The sequence below is a fragment of the Pygocentrus nattereri genome, chromosome 3 (genome assembly GCF_015220715.1).
Source record: "Pygocentrus nattereri isolate fPygNat1 chromosome 3, fPygNat1.pri, whole genome shotgun sequence".
NCBI lineage: Eukaryota > Metazoa > Chordata > Actinopteri > Characiformes > Serrasalmidae > Pygocentrus > Pygocentrus nattereri.
In genome coordinates this window covers 45865838-45888206 of record NC_051213.1, presented here as the reverse complement: position 1 = coordinate 45888206, position 22369 = coordinate 45865838, and the positions used below count along the sequence as shown (strand labels likewise).

General features: G+C 40.1%; 1 protein-coding gene across 3 annotated transcripts; it reads left to right on the top strand.

Moving 5' to 3' along the window:
* Positions 1–664: 664 nt before the first annotated feature.
* flot1b (flotillin 1b) lies at positions 665–21671 on the top strand. 3 transcript variants are annotated; one of them, XM_017706050.2, is made up of 13 exons: positions 665–800; positions 3916–3976; positions 7813–7888; positions 8236–8326; positions 10340–10483; positions 12580–12699; positions 12789–12884; positions 13535–13687; positions 13984–14165; positions 15762–15807; positions 15962–16099; positions 16217–16381; positions 17298–21671. In XM_017706050.2, the coding sequence occupies exons 2-13, from the start codon at positions 3934–3936 to the stop codon at positions 17319–17321; spliced, it is 1278 nt and encodes a 425-aa protein (XP_017561539.1). In that variant the 5' UTR covers positions 665–800; positions 3916–3933; the 3' UTR covers positions 17322–21671. The 3 variants fall into 3 exon arrangements, with proteins under 3 accessions (XP_017561539.1, XP_037393158.1, XP_017561541.1); XM_017706052.2 differs by having other exon boundaries at positions 671–811; XM_037537261.1 differs by lacking the exon at positions 17298–21671 and having other exon boundaries at positions 16217–16405.
* Positions 21672–22369: the final 698 nt, after the last annotated feature.

Sequence of the window (22369 nt, the reverse complement as noted above, 5' to 3'; positions counted from 1 at the left end):
ATGCCAAGTGGCCTGCTGGAGGTAATTTTGCAGGGCTCTGGCAGTGCTCCTCCTGTTCCTCCTTGCACAAAGGCGGAGGTAGCGGTCCTGCTGCTGGGTTGTTGCCCTCCTACGGCCTCCTCCACGTCTCCTGGTGTACTGTCCTGTCTCCTGGTAGCACCTCCAGCTTCTGGACACTACGCTGACAGACACAGCAAACCTTCTTGCCACAGCTCGCAGTGATGTGCCATCCTGGATGAGCTGCACTACCTGAGCCACTTGTGTGGGTTGTAGAGTCCGTCTCCTGCTACCACGAGTGTGAAAGACCACCAACACTCAAAAGTGACGAAAACATCAGCCAGAAAGCAGAAAGGTACTGAGAAGTGGTCTGTGGTCCCACCTGCAGAACCACTCCTTTATTGAGTGTGTCTTGCTAATTGCCAATAATTTCCACCTGTTGTCTGTTCCATTTGCACAACAGCTGTGAAATTGATTGTCAGTGTTGCTTCCTAAGTGGACAGTTTGATTTCACAGAGGTTTGATTTACTTGGTGGTTATATTGTGTTGTTTAAGTGTTCCCTTTAATTTTTTGAGCAGTGTATGTCAGAGAGCAGCCTACAGAGGGCGCTGCTTTGTGTGTGTGTGTGTGTGTGTGTGTGTGTGTGTGTGTGTGTGTGTGTGTGTGTGTGTATGAGTGAATGGGCGCGGCTACGACCGTCTCGTGAGTCGCTGGTTCGCCAAAGAGAGTTTATCCTTCAGGAGATTCCGCCGTTAGGAAACTATTTCTTACTGCATACTCCATTTCCAACGGTCCGCTGTCGGTAAGAAAGCTGTAAGAAGTAAATTAAGTATATTTTAAAGTGATATAAACGTCAAATGGACGGCGAGAAAGGCCGTAACCGGAGCCGTCAGCTAGTTTGTTTACGTTGCTCTGGAAGCTAACAGGCTAATCCACAGCCAGCGCAGCGTCTCGTGAGGCTATCGTAGCTAGGTTAGCATGGTTAGCATAACGTTAACTTGCGCTCTGCCTACGAGTCGATTTACCGAAAATTTGACTAATTTTTGGTTTTGCTTCAGGTATTAATGCGGCTGTTAATAGTTATAGCTTGTGTTTAGTGTCAGCGGTATGAACTCGACGTAACGTTGGCTGAGCTAAAATCAGCTTCTGACATGGTTTAGAAAGGACTGTCCAGCTGTCTTTCAGCAAGACGATCAATACTAGTACATGTAGCTCTGTTTGCATCTCAAAGACTGAGTCTGTGAGAAATTCAGTCGCTGACATGTGAACAGAGTCATTCAGAGTGCTCTGATGCGAAACGGTTGATTGCAGAGACACTGATTTCTTTACAGTGGTGGTGATAGGAACCAGGGGTCGCAGTGTCCACAACACAAATCTAGACCTTTTGTTTACTGTCTGAAACCACCAGGGAACCTACGCTTGTCTTCCGAGTGTTTATATGCAATCTTGATAATGGTAAAATAATCATGAAGCTGAAAACATAAGTTTTTTTGGGGGGGACTTTTTTGCCTTAAGACGCCCTGCATGTACCCCACCGCACAAAGCCGTCGCAAAGCGGTGTCTCCGGCATCTGGCAGTGCATTCATAACCAGTTCTTGTAATGACTGTCTGTGAAGGAGCTTTTAGAGGTGGACGTCTGGTTCCTATCACCACCACTGTGAACAATTCTGACTCAAGTTACTCTAAAGCGGAGCATTTCGCACCAAACCACTCTGAATGACTGTTTAACGCTACATCTCAACCATTTAATTATGTAGAATTGTTTTAAAAAATTGGTGGCGTTCATTTTTAACCTTTAGGTGCTACCTTTTACTAATCTTAATGTCAGCATAGAGATAAATATGCCTTTACAGTTATTATCTGTTGTGGTTAATGGATATTCTAAAAGAGAAAGGATTTAAATACTTAAAAAAATGTTTATCATACCCTTCATGAGTGTAATTCTGTCACGAAACAATGAAACAGTAACTTATTTATAGCGTCGGATTCAGCATACATACTAGGGATGTGCGATATATCAGAATCATATTGCTGTCGGCAGATCGTTGATTTAAAACATATTTGTTTTGAAGCATGAGGTGTTTGAAGGCCTGTTAGTCCCCAAAGAAAACATTTTTTAGCTTTTCCACTACTTTACCTTTGTCAACATCGCAAATCAAAACTCATGTAGGTTCACAGGTCGTTTTGGATAGTAAATAAAATGGCTATGTTTGTGTTACAGACATCGTGACCCCTGGTTCCATTCACCACCACTGTGAAACAATTAGCAAGTTTCTCTACAGTGAACAATTTCACATCAAGCCGTCCTGGATGACTTGTTTACATCTTACATTAGCCACCTTTATAAGCAGCCTGATAATCCGTTAATAATCAGACTAATAGCTCAATCGGAATAGAATACGTCCATGTAAACACCTCAATCGGAGTGGACTAATCCGATTGAGGCCATTCGGATTACAATTTCTATCCGATTTAACAAGGTGGGTAAGCCTCTAAATAATCCATTAAATAGAAGAATAATAGCCTTGTAAATGCCTGAATCCGATTACATTCCAGTCGGATCATGTAAGTACGTTCTGCACATGCGCGTCGCGTCATAGCGAAATGTTTATACCGTTCAACACAGCGGAGCAGAAACTGGTCTGCAGAGGAGATGAAGTTTATCCTCTGATCTTTAAAAGACGGCGGTGGGACGGACGTCCAGATTATGTGTCTCAGAACACGACGTCTTCCTCTCGCAACTTCCTTTATAAGTACATGTGAAGGACGTTTTTCTGACATCAGTTTAAAGCAGTTAAAAACACAAGCACTGCTCACTGCTGCTCATCTCACACTGACTGGACCTCACGTGATGCTCGCTGTCATAGTAACGTTTACTCTCAGCGCTGCTCCACGCATGCGTGTCATTTTGCATCGGATTACTTGAAGTGAGCTTGTGAACAAAGATTCTCATCAGATTGTTGAATAGAGTCAGCATGTAAACACCTCAGTCTGAATCTGTAATCCGATTGTATTCAGTCGGAATGGCAAAAATCTTTGCATCTTTGCCATTTATATACAGAAATTATATACAGAAGATTTAACCTTTGTGATGTTTTAATGTTGAAGTGTTTTGCTGCGTCTCGGGTCAATGCAGCGTCCTTATTTCCGGTACCGCGGTCTGTTTTCGCACATGAGCGGACTAAGAAATCCGACAGAAAGAGTTCACATGCGCTGATAAGTCTGATTACTGAGCTAAAGTCCAGCTCTCTTTATCAGATTTCTTAACTGGAATTCTAGACCTTGCTCAGGTCTAAGACATTGGAGTGTGCTGTTTACATAACCATTTAAATAATCAGATAACTGCAGAAATCGGATTGTGATCGGATTGTTGAGTGCATGTAAACACACTGTGTGGTGTGTGTCATTAGAGCTCTATGGAATCCAAACAATAATATCACATAAAATGAACCAAACTGAATTGAATCTTGATCTCACAATGAAAAATCACACAGAATCTGAAAATATATGTAGCTGCGCTCCTAGTATGATAAGTAGGGGGGGGCTATTTGAAGCCTTTAGGGTTTGATTTTACTGTTGTACATAGCTGAGGATGCATGCGCTGTTTCCCCTCTACAAAGGAAATTGCAGTACTGTGGGGAAATGATCTTGCATGCTAGCGTCCCCAAATCATGTAGTGGTTTGTTTTTCAGTGCAGTAGAAACAGGAAACCATGGAGAATGGGGGAGGGGAGGGGTGGGGCAGCACGCCTTTAGCTCAGCCACATTAACCAGTTGCTTGTCTGGTGATAGAGAAATCACATGAGTGGTCAGCGAGTCCTGTCTCATAGCTGGCTTTGAAGGTTTAATTGAATTGTTTAATAGTATGAGTAAGTCATCACAACTGGACGTGTTGTATAATCTAGAATTATTTTCCAGGTTTGATCCAGTCTCAAGATGTTCCACACCTGCGGTCCGAATGAGGCGATGGTGGTCTCAGGTAAGAGCAAGCCACATCTCCGAGTAACTACAGCGTAACAGGTATTTATAAGCGTGCGGTGACACTACGTCCAGCCTTCCCCTGAGTGTAACAGGTAGGCATTTACAAGTGTGTAATGACACAATATTCCCATAAGGATTTATTCTTTATAAATAACTTTCTTTAAATGTTGGGAAGAAATATCCAGTTTTCCACAAATTGATCTCGTTTGAGTGTAACAGCTAAGATTATGGTAATATAGTGGTCAACGGTAATTTAATAAATTATTAACGGCTCTAATTTTAATGCCATTTCCTAGTTTATCCCTTTGAACCATCCGTAGTACCACAGGCTGAAGCCCAGCTGCTCTGATTGAATGTAGTGAATGTAGCCCTTTTGTTCAAATACAGCTTTTAAAACGAATCTTCAGCACCTTCAACAGGCCACAGACAAATTAATAAGCAAAAGCTCCATTTACTTTCAAGAGCCTGAGTTCACACAGAATAATGTTATTGTGTTATTAAAGTAATAAATAAATACAGGCGGATCTCATTTCGTCCTCATGTAGCTAAAATAAGATGTTTGGCTTTTTAAAGCGAAAAAAATCAGATTTAGGGGCGAATTTGTGCAAATAATACAAATGTGATTAAATCTGATTGCACACATTAATGTTACTGAACATGATTAGTTTCTTTATTTGTTTGACAGACGTAATTTCAAACGAAAAGATGAGAAATATGTACAGTGTCATTTTGTGTAGCTCTAGGTTATTGTTCTTTAGGTCAGCTGGTAGCCAAAGAACCAGGACAGGATCACCTTTTATGCCAACATAATGAAGTGACATTAAAAGTTCTGCATTTTGATTTTTAATTTGTATTCCTAGCAATATGAAATATTTCCCCGTTGGGATATTAGACTACGGTTACTTAAAAACGGAGTATTTTCAAATAGAAGAATGAAAATTTCTGTGAACTGTCCATTTCATTTGTTTGGGCCCCCCAACGGGGACCAGACATGTTTCTAGTAGGACTAAATGTTCAAAGAAAAAAGAACATTGTCTCAAAACGTCGTCATTACAGTCGACGATGTTTGTTGATATTTAAGATGAGGAGGCACGGAAAACAGTCCAGTAAGTTCATCGTATGGTGCTCATGGTTCGACAGTGCATGTGGAGCTTAACTGTTTAGTTGAATAATATTAAAGACACTGAATTTAACATGAACGAAATGCCACAGCATTTGTTTTGATTTGTTTTAAAGTGAAAAAATGTTGTATATTTATATTGTGAATGAGCAAATTTGGATTTTCTATCATTTTATTAAGAGATTCAGTGTAAAATCAGTTAGAAAAAAAATGAAGATTTCAGTGTTCAGGCAAATTAAGTGTTCAGGCAAACTCAAGAGAACATTCGAACTAATACTTAATAAAAAATGAAATCAGCTACGGATGATAATTAATTATTATTCTTACTTGTTTAATTTGGTAATTTAATCGTTGAGCATTTGCAAAAAGTGCCTCTGGAATCGCTGGCATCTTATCAGCTGCCTCGAAATTTTGGCGGGGGTGGGTGGTGGTGTTGCAAATTCCTTTCCTCTAGAACGGACGTGGACCGACCCACAGACAAACATATCTGTTAACACTGCATACCAGCGGCGTCCTGTATTCATATGAAACAGAGTGTAGGCTTCAGTTAAACCTAAATTTCTTTTAATCTTGCTCTTGTGTGTAGGCTCTAAACAGTAAGGAGAGTAGGTGACGTACTCTCAGTGCACACATCCACTCCAAATTCGCACGCTTAACGTCTTTTGACTTGCATACGAACAAAAAAGTGTGTATTCATAAACATAAACAGCAAAAAAGACATCAAATGTACCAAATATTTTGCTTTTTGCAGCACTGTGGTTCAGTTTTGGCCCACTTCTCTTGGTGAACCGCAAATAATTCCCCAAAGGCCCCCCCCCATATGTATGTATATTTTAATAATAATATATTGATCACAGTTAAACAAGATCTTCAAGGGTTCTTTAGTAAAAAAATTGGTTTTCTACAGAACCGTGAACACTCAAAGATCCCTTTGTGTGATTGAAGAGTTCTTTGCATTGTTACAAAGTTCTTCAGATTAATGGATAGTGTGTTTTACATGGTTCTACATAGAACCTCTTTGTTCTAGCATCAAAAAGCGTTCTTCTGTTGTTACAGTAGATTCTATTGTAACAATAGAAGAACCCTTTTTGGTGCTATATAGAACCCTTTTCAAAAAGGTGCCGTATAGGACCATCTACAGCTCATTCTCCGTCAATCTGAAGAAGTCTTTTCACAATGCCAGGATCCCTTTAATCACACAAAGGGTTCTTTGAGTGTTCACGGTTCTATAGAGGACCATTTTCTTTACTAAAGAACCCTCGAAGAACTGTCATTTTAAGAGCATTAACTGACTATATGACCATAGTGTTGTTCAGTCAGTTTTATTTTCTTTTTTTTTAGTAAACAAATCTTTATGCTTATGAAAACACACTTTTGTTTATATGAGAGAAAATACAAGTCAAGTCACAAGATATTATGGCTGTAAATTTAACGGTTGTATGCACTGGAATCATCTTAAATAACAAATGTCTGAATATGTGTTTTTCTCTCACTGTACAGGTGTAATATGTGTCCTATGAGTGACTCCTAATGTCCGTTAAGTGTCTGATGTATTTTGCCAACATTCTTCTTTGGTGTAAGCTCAGCTGTCCTAATCTTGGGTCATGAGTAAGGCTGATATGTTTTGTCCTGCCCACACAGCTTTAACAAATCTTGCGGTCTGTGTGTGTTGAGTTAGACTCTGTGCTCAGAGTGGTTCACTAATTAACTTCATCACTGTTCTCTATGAAGCGTTGGCTAGAAAGTGAACTGATTGGACACTGATGACGAAACAGCTGAGAATGCAAACAGCACCACAACATGCCGGACACACAAAACAGTGACTGTGCCATTTATAGTGTCCTGGTGAAGGCCTGAGAAGGCTGCACTGTATCAGCGCATTTCTATAAACCCATCAGGCATAATATTCTGACCACCTCCTTGTTTCTACACTCTTTGTCCACTTCATCAGCTCCACTGACCATATAGCTGCACTCTGTAGTTCTACAGTTACAGACTGTAGTCCATCTGTTTCTCTGATACTCTGTTACCCTGTTCTTCAGTGGTCAGGACCCCCATGGACCCTCACAGAGCAGGTACTATTTGGGTGGTGGATCATTCTCAGCACTGCAGAAACACTGACGTGGTGGTGGTGTGTTAGTGTGTGTTGTGCTGTTCTGAGTAGCTCAGACACAGCGGTGCTACTGGAGTTTTTAAACACCGTGTCCACTCACTGTCCACTCTATTAGACTCTCCTACCTCGTCGGTCCACCTTGTAGATGTAAAGTCAGAGACGACAGCTCATCTGCTGCTGCACAGTTTGTGTCGGTCATCCTCTAGTCCTTCATCAGTGGTCACAGGACGCTGTTGGCTAGATATTCTTTGGTTTGGTGGACTACTCTCAGTTAAGCAGTGACACTGAGGTGTTTAAACACTGCAGCAGCACTGCTGTGTCTGATCCACCCAGACCAGCGCAACACACCACCAACACGTCAGTGTTACTGCAGTGCTGAGAATGATCCACCACCCAAATGATACCTGCTCTAATGAGGGTCTGACCTCATTTCTGTTTTGTGCTCACAGTGTAAGTGAACTATAAAGAGGATTTACTGATTTTGGGAGCATCACAGTAATCAGGAGAAACTGGCACAGCACTTTTATTCCTGTTTGCCTCCTTTCTTCTGCGGCCTTTAAGCAATACTGGAGTTTAATTAGTTTTTTCCCTCTCTTCTCAGGCTGTGGGCGCTCTCCTCCCGTCATGATTTCAGGTGGAAGAGTGTTTGTTCTTCCTTGTATTCAGCAGATTCAGAGGTATTTGTCCTTATGTTAATTCTGTCTTTCAACAAAGTTCAGCAAAAATTACGTATTGTTTCTGCCTCACCTCCAATGTCGTCAGTCAGCCAAGGTGTCTGAAGTGTCTGTAGGTTCTATAGTTCTGCACTGGAGCTACAAAGCTGATAAAGCTAACAAATAATGGAAACTTATACCCACTAATTATCAGTGTGAAAATCTGATCTGCACGCCTAGATCACAACACGCTTGCCTCAAACCAAGCTGTGTTGTTAAACATCCTCTAATACACTTCTTTCTGTGGTTTCTGACACTGTGACACAACTTTGCATCACTGGATCACTTAATTCTCTCTTTTTCTCTTTTAGGATATCTCTGAATACTCTAACTCTGAATGTGAAGAGTGATAAAGTCTACACCAGACATGGGGTCCCCATCTCTGTGACTGGCATCGCACAGGTCAGCAGTACAGACTAGTGCTGTCGGGTGGGATCAGATATTAAATTAAAACTCCCTTTCAATATTCAGATGTAGACAAATTGTAAATACGTTATTTTTTCTAGATTGAAAGAAAATAAGTAGGATAAATAACTGGAGTGAATGTTAATGTGTGAAATTAAAGGCTGATTTATTCTACTGCATCTGTGAACATGCAAATGTGTTATGCACAGACGTGTCTGCAGACATACTTGAATGTAGTATTAACATGTCCACTGAGGGGCCAGTGTCCAAACTAGAATGCAGAAAACATGAAGGAAAATCTCTCTGTCTCCAGGAATTCCCTCACTTCACTGATTTTGTAATATTTTGAAGGAGGTATAAATGTTTGTCTTCTGTCAAATCTCAGAGCTGAAGCTCAAACTGCTCAGTTTGATTTGGCGCTGGTTCTGGTCCAGGTCCAGTATTATTTGCATCTCATCTCCCGAACCCTACTGGAGGGCCGGACAGCATTCCCGTAACACGCTGCTTATCAGTAGCTTATTAAACACATGCATGCTTTTTTATTAGCTTACTGTACCTCGAAGTGTCCACTTTTGGAGTGTTTGCTTGAGTTGGGCTGCAACAAATATCTGATAAAAGCCATCAGATGTTTGCAAAAAATCTCATACATTTTAAAATTGAAAGCCAGAATTAAAAAAAAAATTAAGATTTAAAAATGATTGTTGCTCCATCTGGCAAACTCTCAGCTCAGTCTACATGGTATCATCCGTAACACTTGTACAAACTAAAAAGTTCATTTGCACAAAGGAAAATTTAAATTGACAGAGAAGAACATCTGAAACATTTTTGTTCAGAAGTGAACTGGCTTTACAAGATCAGAGCAGACATGCATGTTGGAGAGCTGACAAAATATGAATGTTGTCCAATTGAATGAGAACAAAAACATGGTTTCTAGAACCATGTATACACTAATCAAACCAGGGAAGTCACATGGCCGCTTGATGTTCGTGGCTATTGAGGAGGAGGATTTAGCCACGGAAGCTGCCCTTTCAGATGAGCTAATGCTAACTCTGAAGCTTTAAAATGCTGTTATAAGCTGAGGAGGAATCGTCATCTTTTATACTGTAGCCTTCAGCACACTTTAATGATGCATATACAAAACTGCTGTCGGATCAAAACCTAGTATACGTAACTTTACAGGAGAAGGAAACAACATACTCTACTTTTAATGTAAGTCAGTGGAACCCGACTTTTTTCCAAGCAAATTTGGGTCATTTCTGTTGGTCCTTTCATCATGAAATTTATGCACCACAGGTCATTTCAAATGGTCAAAAAGCCAAAAATGAGATCAATTTTGGACGGCAGTGATATACAAAAAAAGCCAAGAGTACGAATGCATTAATGTTTATCTTTGCTCACTGAGTTTGAACTAAACGTGAGGGCTGTGCAGTTCTGTTTAATCTGACTGATTTATTGAGCTGTTGCTGTTAAAAAAGTAAAAAATGCGAACTAGTTAAGTGATCTTGACACTTTTCTGTATCGTTAATAAAACATCATATTAAAATGATTTTATTGAATATAATAACCCATAAAAGTTTGAAGTCTGAACAGTTTGGCTCGTTATTAGCTTTGTTATTAAGCTGTGCGTTTGGTCCTCCTCACAGTTTAGTCCAAAACTGTTGCACTTTCAGAAATGGAATAAAAACAGCTCCACCATTTTCTAGTCTAATAATTCAGAGTAGGTTACTGCCACCGCCGTTTTTATTTCCTTGACTTAGGAGGTAGCGTTTGGACATGATTGTGATGGGCTGAGAGATGTGTCAATCATAGTTTTAATCAGTTGTGTTTGATAGTTTATGGACAGTAATGGGGTGTTCTGGTGTTCTTCCATGTGTTTGGTAGCAATCCAAAGCATCTGTGATAACATTAATAACTCCTGGGAGCTGCTGCAGATAGCATTAAACCTTAGAATGGACATGTACGCACGCATACTCACTCACGCTGACCTTCCGTCTGTATGTAACTCTACAGGTGAAGATCCAGGGCCAGAATAAGGAGATGTTGGCCACAGCCTGTCAGATGTTCATGGGCAAATCAGAAGCTGAGATCTCTCAGATCGCCCTGGAGACGCTCGAGGGGCACCAGAGAGCCATCATCGCTCACCTGACCGTGGAGGTACAAACACACACCCGCACACTGCGCAGTAAAGTGGAAGAACATGCTGTGGAACGAGAATCAGGAAATACCACTGTGATGCTTCTGTTGTCTACAGATGCACAGTGTAATCTGTCATCTATGGATGGGACAGTTACTTGTTTTAATGACAAACGGTGGTAGAAATCATACTCAACACTTTTTAGATGTTAATATTTCTGAAAAACGTGTATGATTGGTGTGATTATAGTCTCTTTATGAAGTCACAGTGAAGGTAAATATCTGCCGCAGGGAACGACACGTAGTCGCTGTCAGCAAAATCTCCAAAAAAGTAAGAAGAGAAACAAAAAAAAAGTTTCAATGTAAGTTAATCTTACCAGGTGTTATTCTAATAATTGTATTGTTCCATTCATCATGAAATTCCGACTCCGTGGCCACGTTTACGCACCTGATAACCTGTTAATAATCTGACTAAAAGCTCAGTCGGGATAGAATACGTCCATGTAAACGCCTTGGAACAGTCTAGTGTGATGGAAGACATTCGGTATACAACTTCTATCCGATTGAAGGAGGAGGATAATCGTGTAAATAATCTGTTAAATAGAAGAATAATAACCGTATAAATGCCTGTATCTGATTACATTCCCTATCGCAAAGTTTAATTGTTGTTGTCATGGTAACGTCTACACTAAGTGGTACTTTGTGTGTGTGTGTGTGTTATTTTGGATCGAATTACTTGTAGTGAGAATGTAAACAGAGATTTTATGTCAGATTGTCAAGTAGAGTGAGAATAAACACCACAGTCTTAATCTATAATAGGAATGTATTTAATAAATTTTTTTTCAAATTTGCATGTAAACACAGCCAGTGTAGAGGTCAGCTGGCATTTTCAAATGGGAGGGGCTCACTACAGTGCAGATTTGTTTCTGCTGCTGAAACAAGTGTTGATAAAAAACGAATGTCTGAGAGAGCAAACATTGAACGAATGAAGTGTTTGGGTGACAGAAAGCCAAAATTGAACCTGTTCTGTGGCCATTTCAATAAAATATATTCCAGTTTTGTCATGTTAAAATTTGCTTTTCAACTTTGGTCTAAAATTGGCGATTTCTGACAACTCTTTCACTAATCATATATATATATATATTTTTATGCAGATATCTCTTTATTTGGGTTGGAAAACTTGTCTGATTCAAACAGCATCACACTGTATGTTTTATATTGTATGTTTGTATGTATGTTAGACTTTTATAGCATTTATACATGATCAGTTTAGAGCATTTAAAGAAACGGACTCTTCCATCTGTTACAATTAACCTTGCCTATGGGGTAAATTGAAATTTGCCCTTGTGCTGATTTCAGCTCTTGAAGTTTTTAACCATATAGTGTTAACAGCAGTAAATGTGATAGTTTTTGTTAATGAAATTATGATATTTTCATACCATCCTGTCAGGGATGGGCCATTTCTTGGTACTTTATCATTATGGTGATTGAGTTATGTCGCTGTACGCTTTGAGCATATTGTGGATACTGTCAGTACTGTCAACACTGCATGTACTGACTGCATGTTCCATTAAAAGGTGAGCATAAGTGGGTCAGGGGTAAGAGGGGTAAGAAACTATAGAACCACCCCCTACCCCATCCCACCAACAACAAGAGACAGCCTGCTAGACATAATGGTGGACATTCCCTTCAAAAACAAACACATACAGCCAACGTAGCCATCCGCCTTCATAACATTGTCAAGTACAACATCTTGGCCAAAAAATTAGGTCAGTTTTAATGAATCACTGCTGCACAGTATGTGAAACATTAAATAAAAATCTTTGTACTTGTAGGTTTATTATTAATTTAGTTTCATTTCTTTTAATATGTGGGACTACAGGCTCTAATGTGTCTCTTTCAACTTATTAAAGCTCAGAAAGAAAACATGTAAATATCGTAATTTATATTGTGCATCGTGAAAATATCCTAAAGCCTTGTGATACACTATTTTTGCCATATCGCCCACCCCTACGTCCCGTTCCTACTTGTATCCCATTTTTGCTTATTTGTGTAGATCCAGCGTGTACTCATCAGCTCCTAATGTTACTTTCTACCCAATTTCTATTATCCTGAAGGAGATCTATCAGGATCGTAAGAAGTTTTCAGAGCAGGTGTTCAAGGTGGCTTCTTCTGACTTGGTCAACATGGGCATTGGAGTGGTCAGCTACACACTGAAGGATGTTCATGATGACCAGGTGACTTGGCTCAACACACACATACAGTAATACACTCCCTTACCTTGTAACGTTTACTGAACTAACTCCATTTTTTGCCCCACTGTAAGGACTACCTCAACTCTCTGGGTAAAGCTCGTACTGCTCAGGTTCAGAGAGACGCTCGCATCGGGGAGGCTCAGTACAAGAGAGACGCAGTCATTAGGGTAAGACTTCTCGTTACCCCTTTAATAGGAATACCCTGTCTATGAATATATGAACACATTCACAGTGTTATAATGGATTCATAAGGCATTATACAGATGGCTTTGAATAGTTAGAAGATTGCATTACAGTTATCTTTATTCTAGCCTATAATGTGCTTAGAAATACTACTTAAATTTTTGGATTGTAAGACCACATGTCTATTGATGATTATCTAACCCCCTAATTATACTCCTAATGACAAGTATATAAGCTTCAAACTCGCAAACACAGGTGACAGTATATTAAAAACTATACCCTCACGCCATGCTCTTCACTTGTGATTTACGAATGAATGGAAATGAACCTGTTACTAACATATTGTACGTTACTTGCTGTGCTTCTGGTTTTAAACGTTATGGTTTTAAGCCTTAGCAGAACCAGAGTGTTTATTACGGTGTCAGTATACAGTATTAGTGTAAGTGTGCTCTCAATTTTGGCAAATATAAAGTTCTCAAGTGATTTTCTAAACCACCTTACCCAAAAAGGCTTGCTTTTATTGTCTGCATCATATTTATGTAAGTAAAAATATGAATTGTACAAAAAAAAAAAACAACCAAAAAAAAAGTTGATTTATACTCTTGCTTACTATTCACTTTGTGTGTCTGTTTAGGAAGCTCATGCCACGCAGGAGAAAGTATCTGCACAGTATGTGAATGAGATTGAGATGGCGAAGGCCCAGAGAGACTATGAGCTGAAGAAGGCTGCCTATGACATAGAGGTCAACACCAAGAAGGCTGAATCTGAGATGGCCTATCAGCTTCAGGTACGGGAGTCGTGTGACAGCCCCAGGATCAATTATACGAGTTCCGCCGCCTTCTGAAGTCATTCGCAAAATCTAGAATAGTAAACTGATAAAAGTGATGCACTGAATTTACGTCAAATGTGTACAGTGAAAAAAGAAATATAACAGCACAGGTATTATCAGAAGTAATATTCATGTGAAAATAATGTACACGTTTTAAGCAAGCAAGTTCAGCTCATTCAGCTTTTTTTTGTTATAGTGTAGAAGCTGGAGAATGACATGATAATCGTTCCCTCTTCCTTGTTCTTTTGCATTAGGTGGCTAAGACAAAGCAACGGATTGAGGAGGAGAAGATGCAGGTGAAGGTGGTGGAGCGCACGCAGCAGATTACACTGCAGGAACAGGAAATCGCACGCAAAGAGAAAGAACTGGAGGCCAAGGTCAAGAAACCAGCCGAGGCCGAGAGATACCGGCTGGAGAAACTCGCTGAGGCTGAACGGTAACTTGTAACCACAGCACGTGAATAATCTTTAGTTTCTCAGACCCACTATCAACATGTGCATAAGTAAGTTTCCCACACGCAGGCTGTACCTCAGTGTATTTGTATTTGTGGGTGTTCCAATCACTTCCATGGCCACAGGTGTATAAAACCAAGCACCATTTGGGGAGTTTGGCCCCTTCCTGTTCCAACATGACTGCGCACCAGTGCACAAAGCAGGTCCATAAAGACATGGATGAGCCAGTTTGGTGTGGAAGAACTTGACTGGCCTGCACAGAGTCCTGACCTCAACCCGATAGAACACCTTTGGGATGAATTAGAGCGGAGACTGTGAGCCAGGCCTTCTCGTCCAACATCAGTGTCTGACCTCACAAATGCTCTTCTGGAAGAACGGACAAAAATTCCCATACACACTCCTAACCCTTGTGGAAAGCCTTCCCAGAAGAGCTGAAGCTGTTATAGCTGCAAAGGGTGAGCCGACATCATATTAAACCCTGTGGATTAAAAATGGGATGTCACTCAAGTTCATATGCGTGAGAAGCCAGACGAGCGGATACTTTTGGCAATATAGTGTATACACACACACACACACACACACACACTTCTAAGCCACTTATCCTTCTGGGTTATGTACATGTACAGGATTTTCAGAAATATTTTATGTTGCTCATTTCCTTTTTTTAATCTAAACCATGGATGCCATATGGAATGCGTAATCAAGTGAAATATACAGCTGATATAAGTTTGAATATTCATATATATTATAATACCATCCCTGGCTGCGTGTTCCCCATGTATATTTCAGACGTGTTTGAGACACTGGATATATTCATATTACAGGTGTGAATAGGTAAAAATCTGATTTTTTGGAAGAGCTGTGTGGAAACAACAACCTGAGGGTCTCTGTCTCTGCTAACGTTCTGTCGATAAGAGAGTGGGCAGGGAGCAGTGAACAGTGATATCATTGGTTTATTGCTTTTCCTCTCATGATGTTTTAGAAGCGCTTTTGAACATTATGAGAAACTGAATTGCTCAGATTTTTCCAAATGTCTGCGTAATTAAAATGGTCTGAAGTCGTTCTGAGTGGTTTGATGTGAAATGCGCTGTTCTAGAGAAACTTACTGAGTCAAAAATGGTCACAGTGTTGCTGCTAGGAATCACAAGTCGAGGTTAATGCCTCTGAAAGCTTCCTTGAATGTTTGAGACATTGAGTCATGACACGCTAGAGAAGGTTCGGTCTAGAACTGGTCTAAAAGCCATTTACGTCAGAGAGGTACTTGTACGCTGCTGTGAGGCAGTTCATTTTTCAGGTTTACCATCATCAATGACGTATAAAAACTCAGAAGACACGTGAAGGTTCACTGGTCATTTTGGATAGTAAATAAAATGGCTATATTTGTGTTGTAGGCCTGGTCACTCCTGTTCCTGTCAATCTGACTCGGTTTCCCTATATTTGATTGTATTGCATCAAACCCATCGTTACATACATGTCAGTAGCAGGTTTAACTTCATATTTTGCACATGATATGAGTCACCAACAAACACACAAGTGAACCATTAAGGCCTGTAACACATCCCCTCTTCTTTGCTTGGCAGGCTGCAGTTGATCATGGAGGCTGAAGCTGAGGCAGAGTCTATTAGAGTGAGTTAGTAAATTCCCTTGCTTTTTCCTTCTGTGCTGTATTTTCAGGAATCATAAAAGATATTAGAGGTTATAAATTGCCTTTCTCTCTCTCTCTCTCTCTCTCTCTCTCTCTCTCTCTCTCTCTCTCTCTCTCTCTCGTTCTCTCTGTCAGATGAAAGGAGAGGCCGAGGCATTTGCTATGGAAGCTAAAGGTCGTGCCGAGGCAGAGCAGATGGCCAAGAAGGCTGAGGCTTTCAAGCAGTACAAGGAGGGAGCCATGGTGGACATGCTGCTGGAAAAACTGCCTCTGGTCAGCCACCCCATCATGAAGAGAACCATAATAAATCAAGCAGTCAATCAATTCTGCCTAATTATGCTGTCGGTGGATTGTTTTTTTAAAATACCTGATGTTTGTTTTCTCCTCAAGATGGCAGAAGAGATCACCAAGCCCCTCTCTGCGGCCCAGAAAGTCACCATGGTGTCCAGCGGAGGCTCGGAGGTGGGAGCAGCCAAGCTGACTGGGGAGGTTCTGGATATTATGACCCGCCTGCCTCTAACTGTGGAGAAACTGACTGGAGTCAACATCTCTCAGGTAATTACACAAAAATGGTCTTGACAGGTGAAATTTTCTGGTACATATCTAATATTTCTCATTTTGGTATCTTTGTCAGAACATCATTCATTAAGTAATATTTAATGAATAATGTTCTGACTGATATCAGAGTTTATTTATTTAATTTCAGTGCATTTAACTTGTTTTTAGTCATTTTATCTTGTGAAATTGTCTTCTGTTCTCTTGGCAGGTAACCTTTGCATGTTTCACACATTGCTCATCTAGAAAGAGGCTGAATAATCTTAGAATATTTGTACAGAAATTATATGTCGACTACATTTAGCTTGTTTTTCTTTTTCCAATGTATACATTTTCACAGTGCATAAAACCGTTACAGTACAATTTCCACCTTTTGTTTTTATGTATATTGATTCTTTCGTCTTATACTGGAGCTACGAGGCTAATGTTTCTAACAAGTAAATGAAGCTTACTTTCTCCACCAGTTGGCTTCATGTAAACTGCGTGTGTAATTTAATGCACATTTAAGAGAACCTTTTACAGTGCGGACTGTGTTGAGTTGTTAAATAATCTTATTACTTTTGGCACTTTAATGTACTGTTATAAAAAAATGGCTCAGCCTGAATCAGCCTCAGCTGATTATGTGCGTTTACCATATGTGGAAAATGTTTTAAATTCAATTTTTTTGCCAACGATTTTTTACGGCATGACTGCAAAATGACACCACGAATCAGTGAGCATGTGAGAAATGTGTGTATTTGGCTATGGAATACAAATTTTGATATGCCATAATTTTGAAATACTTTAATATTGTTATCACGGCATTACTTTCTTTTATGATTTCGGAGCTAAAGGCAGTGCAGACGTTTGCCCTTGACTGCAGCTGTTGGTGTGTCTTTGCAGTGAGTGAACACTGAACCTCATTCTGTGTTCGCAGGTTTCCTCCACTCGAATGGGCTGAACGGGACACTGACAGAACTGGAGAGGTGGGGAACATGCGTACTGAATGTCGTCTCCCCCGATCATATCTCATGCATATTTAAATTGCTGTTCTTTTTTTAGAATCTCATGGTAATTGAGGGCTTTTTGGGGGGCTTTTGTAGTCCTCCGGCGTTTTCTGACATTTTGTACATTTGTCAGCAGGAATTTTATTACAGAGTTTTTCTTTGCATTCTGTTGTTTAGGTGATGTCTGTTAGCTGGGTTAGGGGGTCTGTGTTAGGGGGTCTGTGTTACGCATTTCTGTGGTCTGTGCGTGAGATTTGAATTGTTTTAGTTCATATACTAAATTTGTGAACGCGTTCAGTTACTGATAGTTATATTATAAACGAAGTGCATTTTAGACTTGAGCCTTACTAACTGTGCCACCACAGCTACTGTTTGTGTACAGTTCTGCCTTTGGCCATACAGACTTTAATACTTGTTTAACTTGTTTGTCTAGCTGAAGACTAACGGACGAAACCGATGTAGCTGATGTTCTGTAACAAAGCCGTCTGAGGCAGAAACTGATCAGTAGATCACTTAGGAAGTGGAACGTCACCTGAACACACTCTGAATATAGTGCACTGTGCATCTCTCTCTTTTTTTTTTTTTTCTTTCCCCGTTTGGAGTCTTCTGTAGGAGCAGTGGTCAAACCCCAGCTGTGGGTTTTCCTGTATTTACATTGCTTACGTGTTAAACAGGCATTCGGATTTGTGTAGCCTGACGTGAATGAATACCCAGTAAGAAATGTGATTGATGGTCTTTGCTGTATTTATACAGTCCTCTCTCGCCGTGTGACGCTGCTGCACTGTTAAAACAGCTGTTCTAACTCAGAACGCACCATGGGTCTTACTTCACGGCCATGTGCAGAGGTTTGAAGACCCCCAGGGAAAATTGCGTTTCGTTCATTTTCTCGGCAGTGACTCTCGGCAGAGAACACGCTTAAATATGTCATTTATCTGCGAGTGCGCACTTTCTGTTTATTAGCTGATATTGGGGGAGGAAAAAATGTAAAACACATAAAATGTGCCAAACATTTTATGACTTAATCCCCAAATATTTTAAGCTAAGCAAAGGAACCGTATTTGTGTATTAAAATGTGCTGAAGTGTGTTTTCACTCAGAAAATCAGCTAAACGTCATTTGAGCAGCGCTGAGCAAACTTTGGCATACGACTGTATATCAACACTGTACAAAGGTTTTAGGCAGCCACTAAAAATCGTTTCAAACTATTTTTAAATATGTTCAAATAGTTAAAACGTGCTTTCGCTGTTAAACCCCATTTGTATAACATTAGAATAAATACAAATAAACATAAATACAGTGAAATGTAGGTGTTTTTGGTTCCTGACTTCTTGCTGCTCTTCAGATGCTATATAGAATTGTTCAGTGTCATCAATAGCGCCTGATTTGATTAAATGAATGATTGATTAGAGAAACTAGGTGTTGGATGTTAACTAAATACAGGACTAACTCCAGGAGAGCTGTGTGGTTACGCTAACACATCTGTGTATTATTATTGGGTTTTTTTAAGCAAATAAGTGATCTCAGTGCCCAGATAAACATTTTTTTACATATATTATAAAAATATGTGGAGTTTATTATTGTTGTTGAGGTTTTCGCTTCTCAGAAAATTACAATTAAAGCTCGTTATGAGGATATTAATTATTTATTTGCTCTGAAAAAGAAAAAACTAACATTACAAACACACACACACACACACACACACACACACACACACACACACACCTACCTTCTAAGCCACTTCTCTGTCTGGGTCACGGGGGGTGCTGGAGCCCATCCCAGCCATCATTGGGCGAAAGGCCCCAGTATTACAGTAACTACAAATAACGTTAGTGCAGTTAGTAGTAAATTGCCATGTCAGTGTGTTCGTTTAACCATTTCCAAACATCTCATAGCAGCCGGGTACTGTAATCATCCAGCACCTAGTTTGAATAATTAATGCTTTGTTAAATTAAATGAGCTGTGCTAGTTCAAACTAGCTCACAAGGTATCAACTAGTTTTACTGCGTTCATGTTTATTTGCATTTGCACATTTACTGCAGAGCTAAATGGTCTGAAATATTGTGCTTTGGTGCCTAAGACTTTTGTGCAGTACTGTATTTATGTATATGTAACAAAACAAAGGGAATAATGTTACCTCTTTAACGTAAGCCTGGACCCGTCCAGAAGCCGCCAGCGGGTCCAGGCTTCTTTTGCTCTTTCCTTTAACTTCAGAATAACTCTGACGACACTGTAGCTGTGAATAATAAGCCGCTCTACTGGTCCATTTATTATGAAACATATTTAGACATATTATAAAGGGCAGCTGGTGTTTTTTTTATATGGCAGCAGCAAAACGTCTATAAACCACGATGGCCAATAACCGACTGGTGGAGTCAAAGCAGAACGACTGAATGTGATCTCAGAGGGTGCAACGCTTGATTGAAGTGATTGGTAGCGGAGGTAGAAGGAAGTGTGTGAACGAAACTGTTGGTTTCTTCAGCGGAGGAGGGAAGCGGAAGCGCAGAGAAAAGGTGCGGTTTCATGTTGGCCATAAAGTTTGTTAAATCCAGGTCAGTCACTGATGTGAGCCTCAGCGTGAGGGGGTTGTCCTGAAGAAGGTTGTTTTTAGTAAGCGTGAAGGGAAAGAGGTGCGAGCGCTGCGTGTTTGATCATCTGTTGCACTTTGTGCTACTGTAATCGGCCACCTGCTCATTAGAGCTGCACCGTGCATCATTTTGTTAGCTGGTGTCTTAGTATTAAACTCTTTTAGGATATCGGCAATAATGAGATCACAGACGGCTGGAAAATGCAATGTTCTTACTGTGCTGTGAGCATCCTGACCAACAATTTTTTGGTCAGTATGACGCTTTAACTAGGTCACATCAAGGGTTCGCTGATGTGTGCTTAAGATAAGTGTAAGTTATTACAGGTGCAAATGACCAGACACAATATCACAAGACACAGTGTGATGAACTATTGACTCCAAAGTACTCCTTCAGAAACAAAGTTCATCACTGCTGTCGGAACAAAACTTTGCACCTCCAAATTGGTAACTTTGCAAAAAACAATGCAAGTCCATTTCCAGGTCATTTTGGGCTGTTTCTTTTGGTCCATTGTGAAATTTACACACAACCTAAAGGGCAACAGGCATTTTCACATTGTGAAAAACTGAAAAACGACCAAAAGGACAAACCAGACAAGGTTTTGTTCTGAAAGCAGTGATACACAGCACGTCCCAAAAAAACAGACCTCATTTGGGATGTGAATTTCTGAGTGAGTACATGTTCGAGGCGCACCGCCTGGGACACCCCACGCCACCCCACGCCACGCCAAGTCGGTAGTCCAGCTCCTGCCAAACGCGCTGTAGCATGTCTTGCGTAACAGACTCCAGTTAGTGCTTTTTTTTATTGAATTTTCTGGAAAATTCACTGCGCGCTCTTGTTTGACTGTGTTCGAGAATATTCCAACACACAAAATACCTTTTCATTCCTAGAGAACGTCTTTCTTCAACCTGAAAACAGAACATTGGTTAGTTTTCACACATTTTGTTAAAATTTGAGATAATTGGAGAATTGAGAAAGATGTCAGTTTTTTGGGACACCCTGTACTTTGTTCAGCTCTTCTTTGACAAGTCAGCATGTGATTCCTGCATTTACATACTGTAGCAGATGCTTCTCTTCATGAAATGGATTCAAAACGACTTTAATTTAACCAACGTTTTGATCCAGAGCGATTTACAGTAGTGGGTGAATGCAATGTTATTGGGCCGCCTGCGCACCAGGTACAAATGGTGCCACCTGGTGGAATAAGCAGAAAAGGCATTTTGGTGATCCAGTTAGTCTAACAATAGTCTTATGATATGTTATTCAAAAATTCTGGGCCTGCATGTTCTGATAACTTTATACCCAAAAGATTATATAATAATACTGTATTGTATGTTGTCCATGTTGTGCAGCTGTGCTAATGATATTATTATTAATACCTCATGCATGCCTAGTTTATGCCTTCACTTATCACCAAGTGCCTGAAACCCAATTTATCCAATGATGCATGCTGATTTCAACTGACATCTCCAGCTCTAATGCTGTTTTGTACCTCAGCTGCAGAGAAACGAACGTCTCTGCAGTCCCAGCCGTCGCTCACATAGTAGCGTTTGGATCAGCAAAAACTTTTCATGTCTTTTATTTGTTTTTTTCCCCCCTACAAATCGGACTGAATGCTTGCCATGTTCATACAGATGTGGGGCAATCTTTAGGCGAATGACATGATTGTAGAAATGTGCATTATTTAAAAATGAATACATAAAATAAACCAATTCCTCAGTTCTTCTGGTCTGAAATGGTTACTTTATTAAAACAACTACAAAAATAGACAACAGGCACCAACACAGGTAGCAAAGCTCCAACAGAGACAGACCCGACCATTCACAACAGACACCAAACATTAGTGAAGAAAATTATGTCCCATTAACTATTTACATATCTTTTTTTTCTTTTTACAGTAAAGAAGTATGAACAGAAGGCATCGCTGAAGACGTAGCTGAGCATGCCTGAAATCAGGTTTATAAAAATACAAGTTTTAGTTCAGGACTACAGTGTATCAAAAGGTTAAAAGGTCATTAGACGAGCACATTCGACACTGCAACATAACCATCTATGAATCACATTCTTCACTGTATATTACAGTATTTTAGGGTGTGATCGAGGGGCTGCATTGTCCTCTACAGCCCCCCCACTCATACACAACCAAGTGTAGACTGTATGAATACACATAATAGATTAATACGCTGGTTAAAGGGGAATTCCACTGATATTCAACAAATTCTGCAAAATTCAGTGACTGGGATATAAAGTCAGAGTAGTTTGATGTGAAATGGTTCACTGTGGAGAAAGTCGACCCCCCCACACTGGTGGAACCAGGGGTCGCACATATAGCCATTTTTATTCACTATCCAAAGTTGTTTATATGCAGTGTTGATAACAATAAAATAGTGATAAATCTGAAAAATACAGTTTTCCTCGCAT

Bases quoted from the DNA above. Each gene is read 5' to 3' on its own strand.
- flot1b (XM_017706050.2), top strand. From the start codon at position 3,934: ATGTTCCACACCTGCGGTCCGAATGAGGCGATGGTGGTCTCAG. The intron at 8,327-10,339 runs GTCAGCAGTACA...GTAACTCTACAG, and splicing joins CTGTGACTGGCATCGCACAG to GTGAAGATCCAGGGCCAGAA. The intron at 14,166-15,761 runs GTAACTTGTAAC...TTTGCTTGGCAG, and splicing joins AAACTCGCTGAGGCTGAACG to GCTGCAGTTGATCATGGAGG.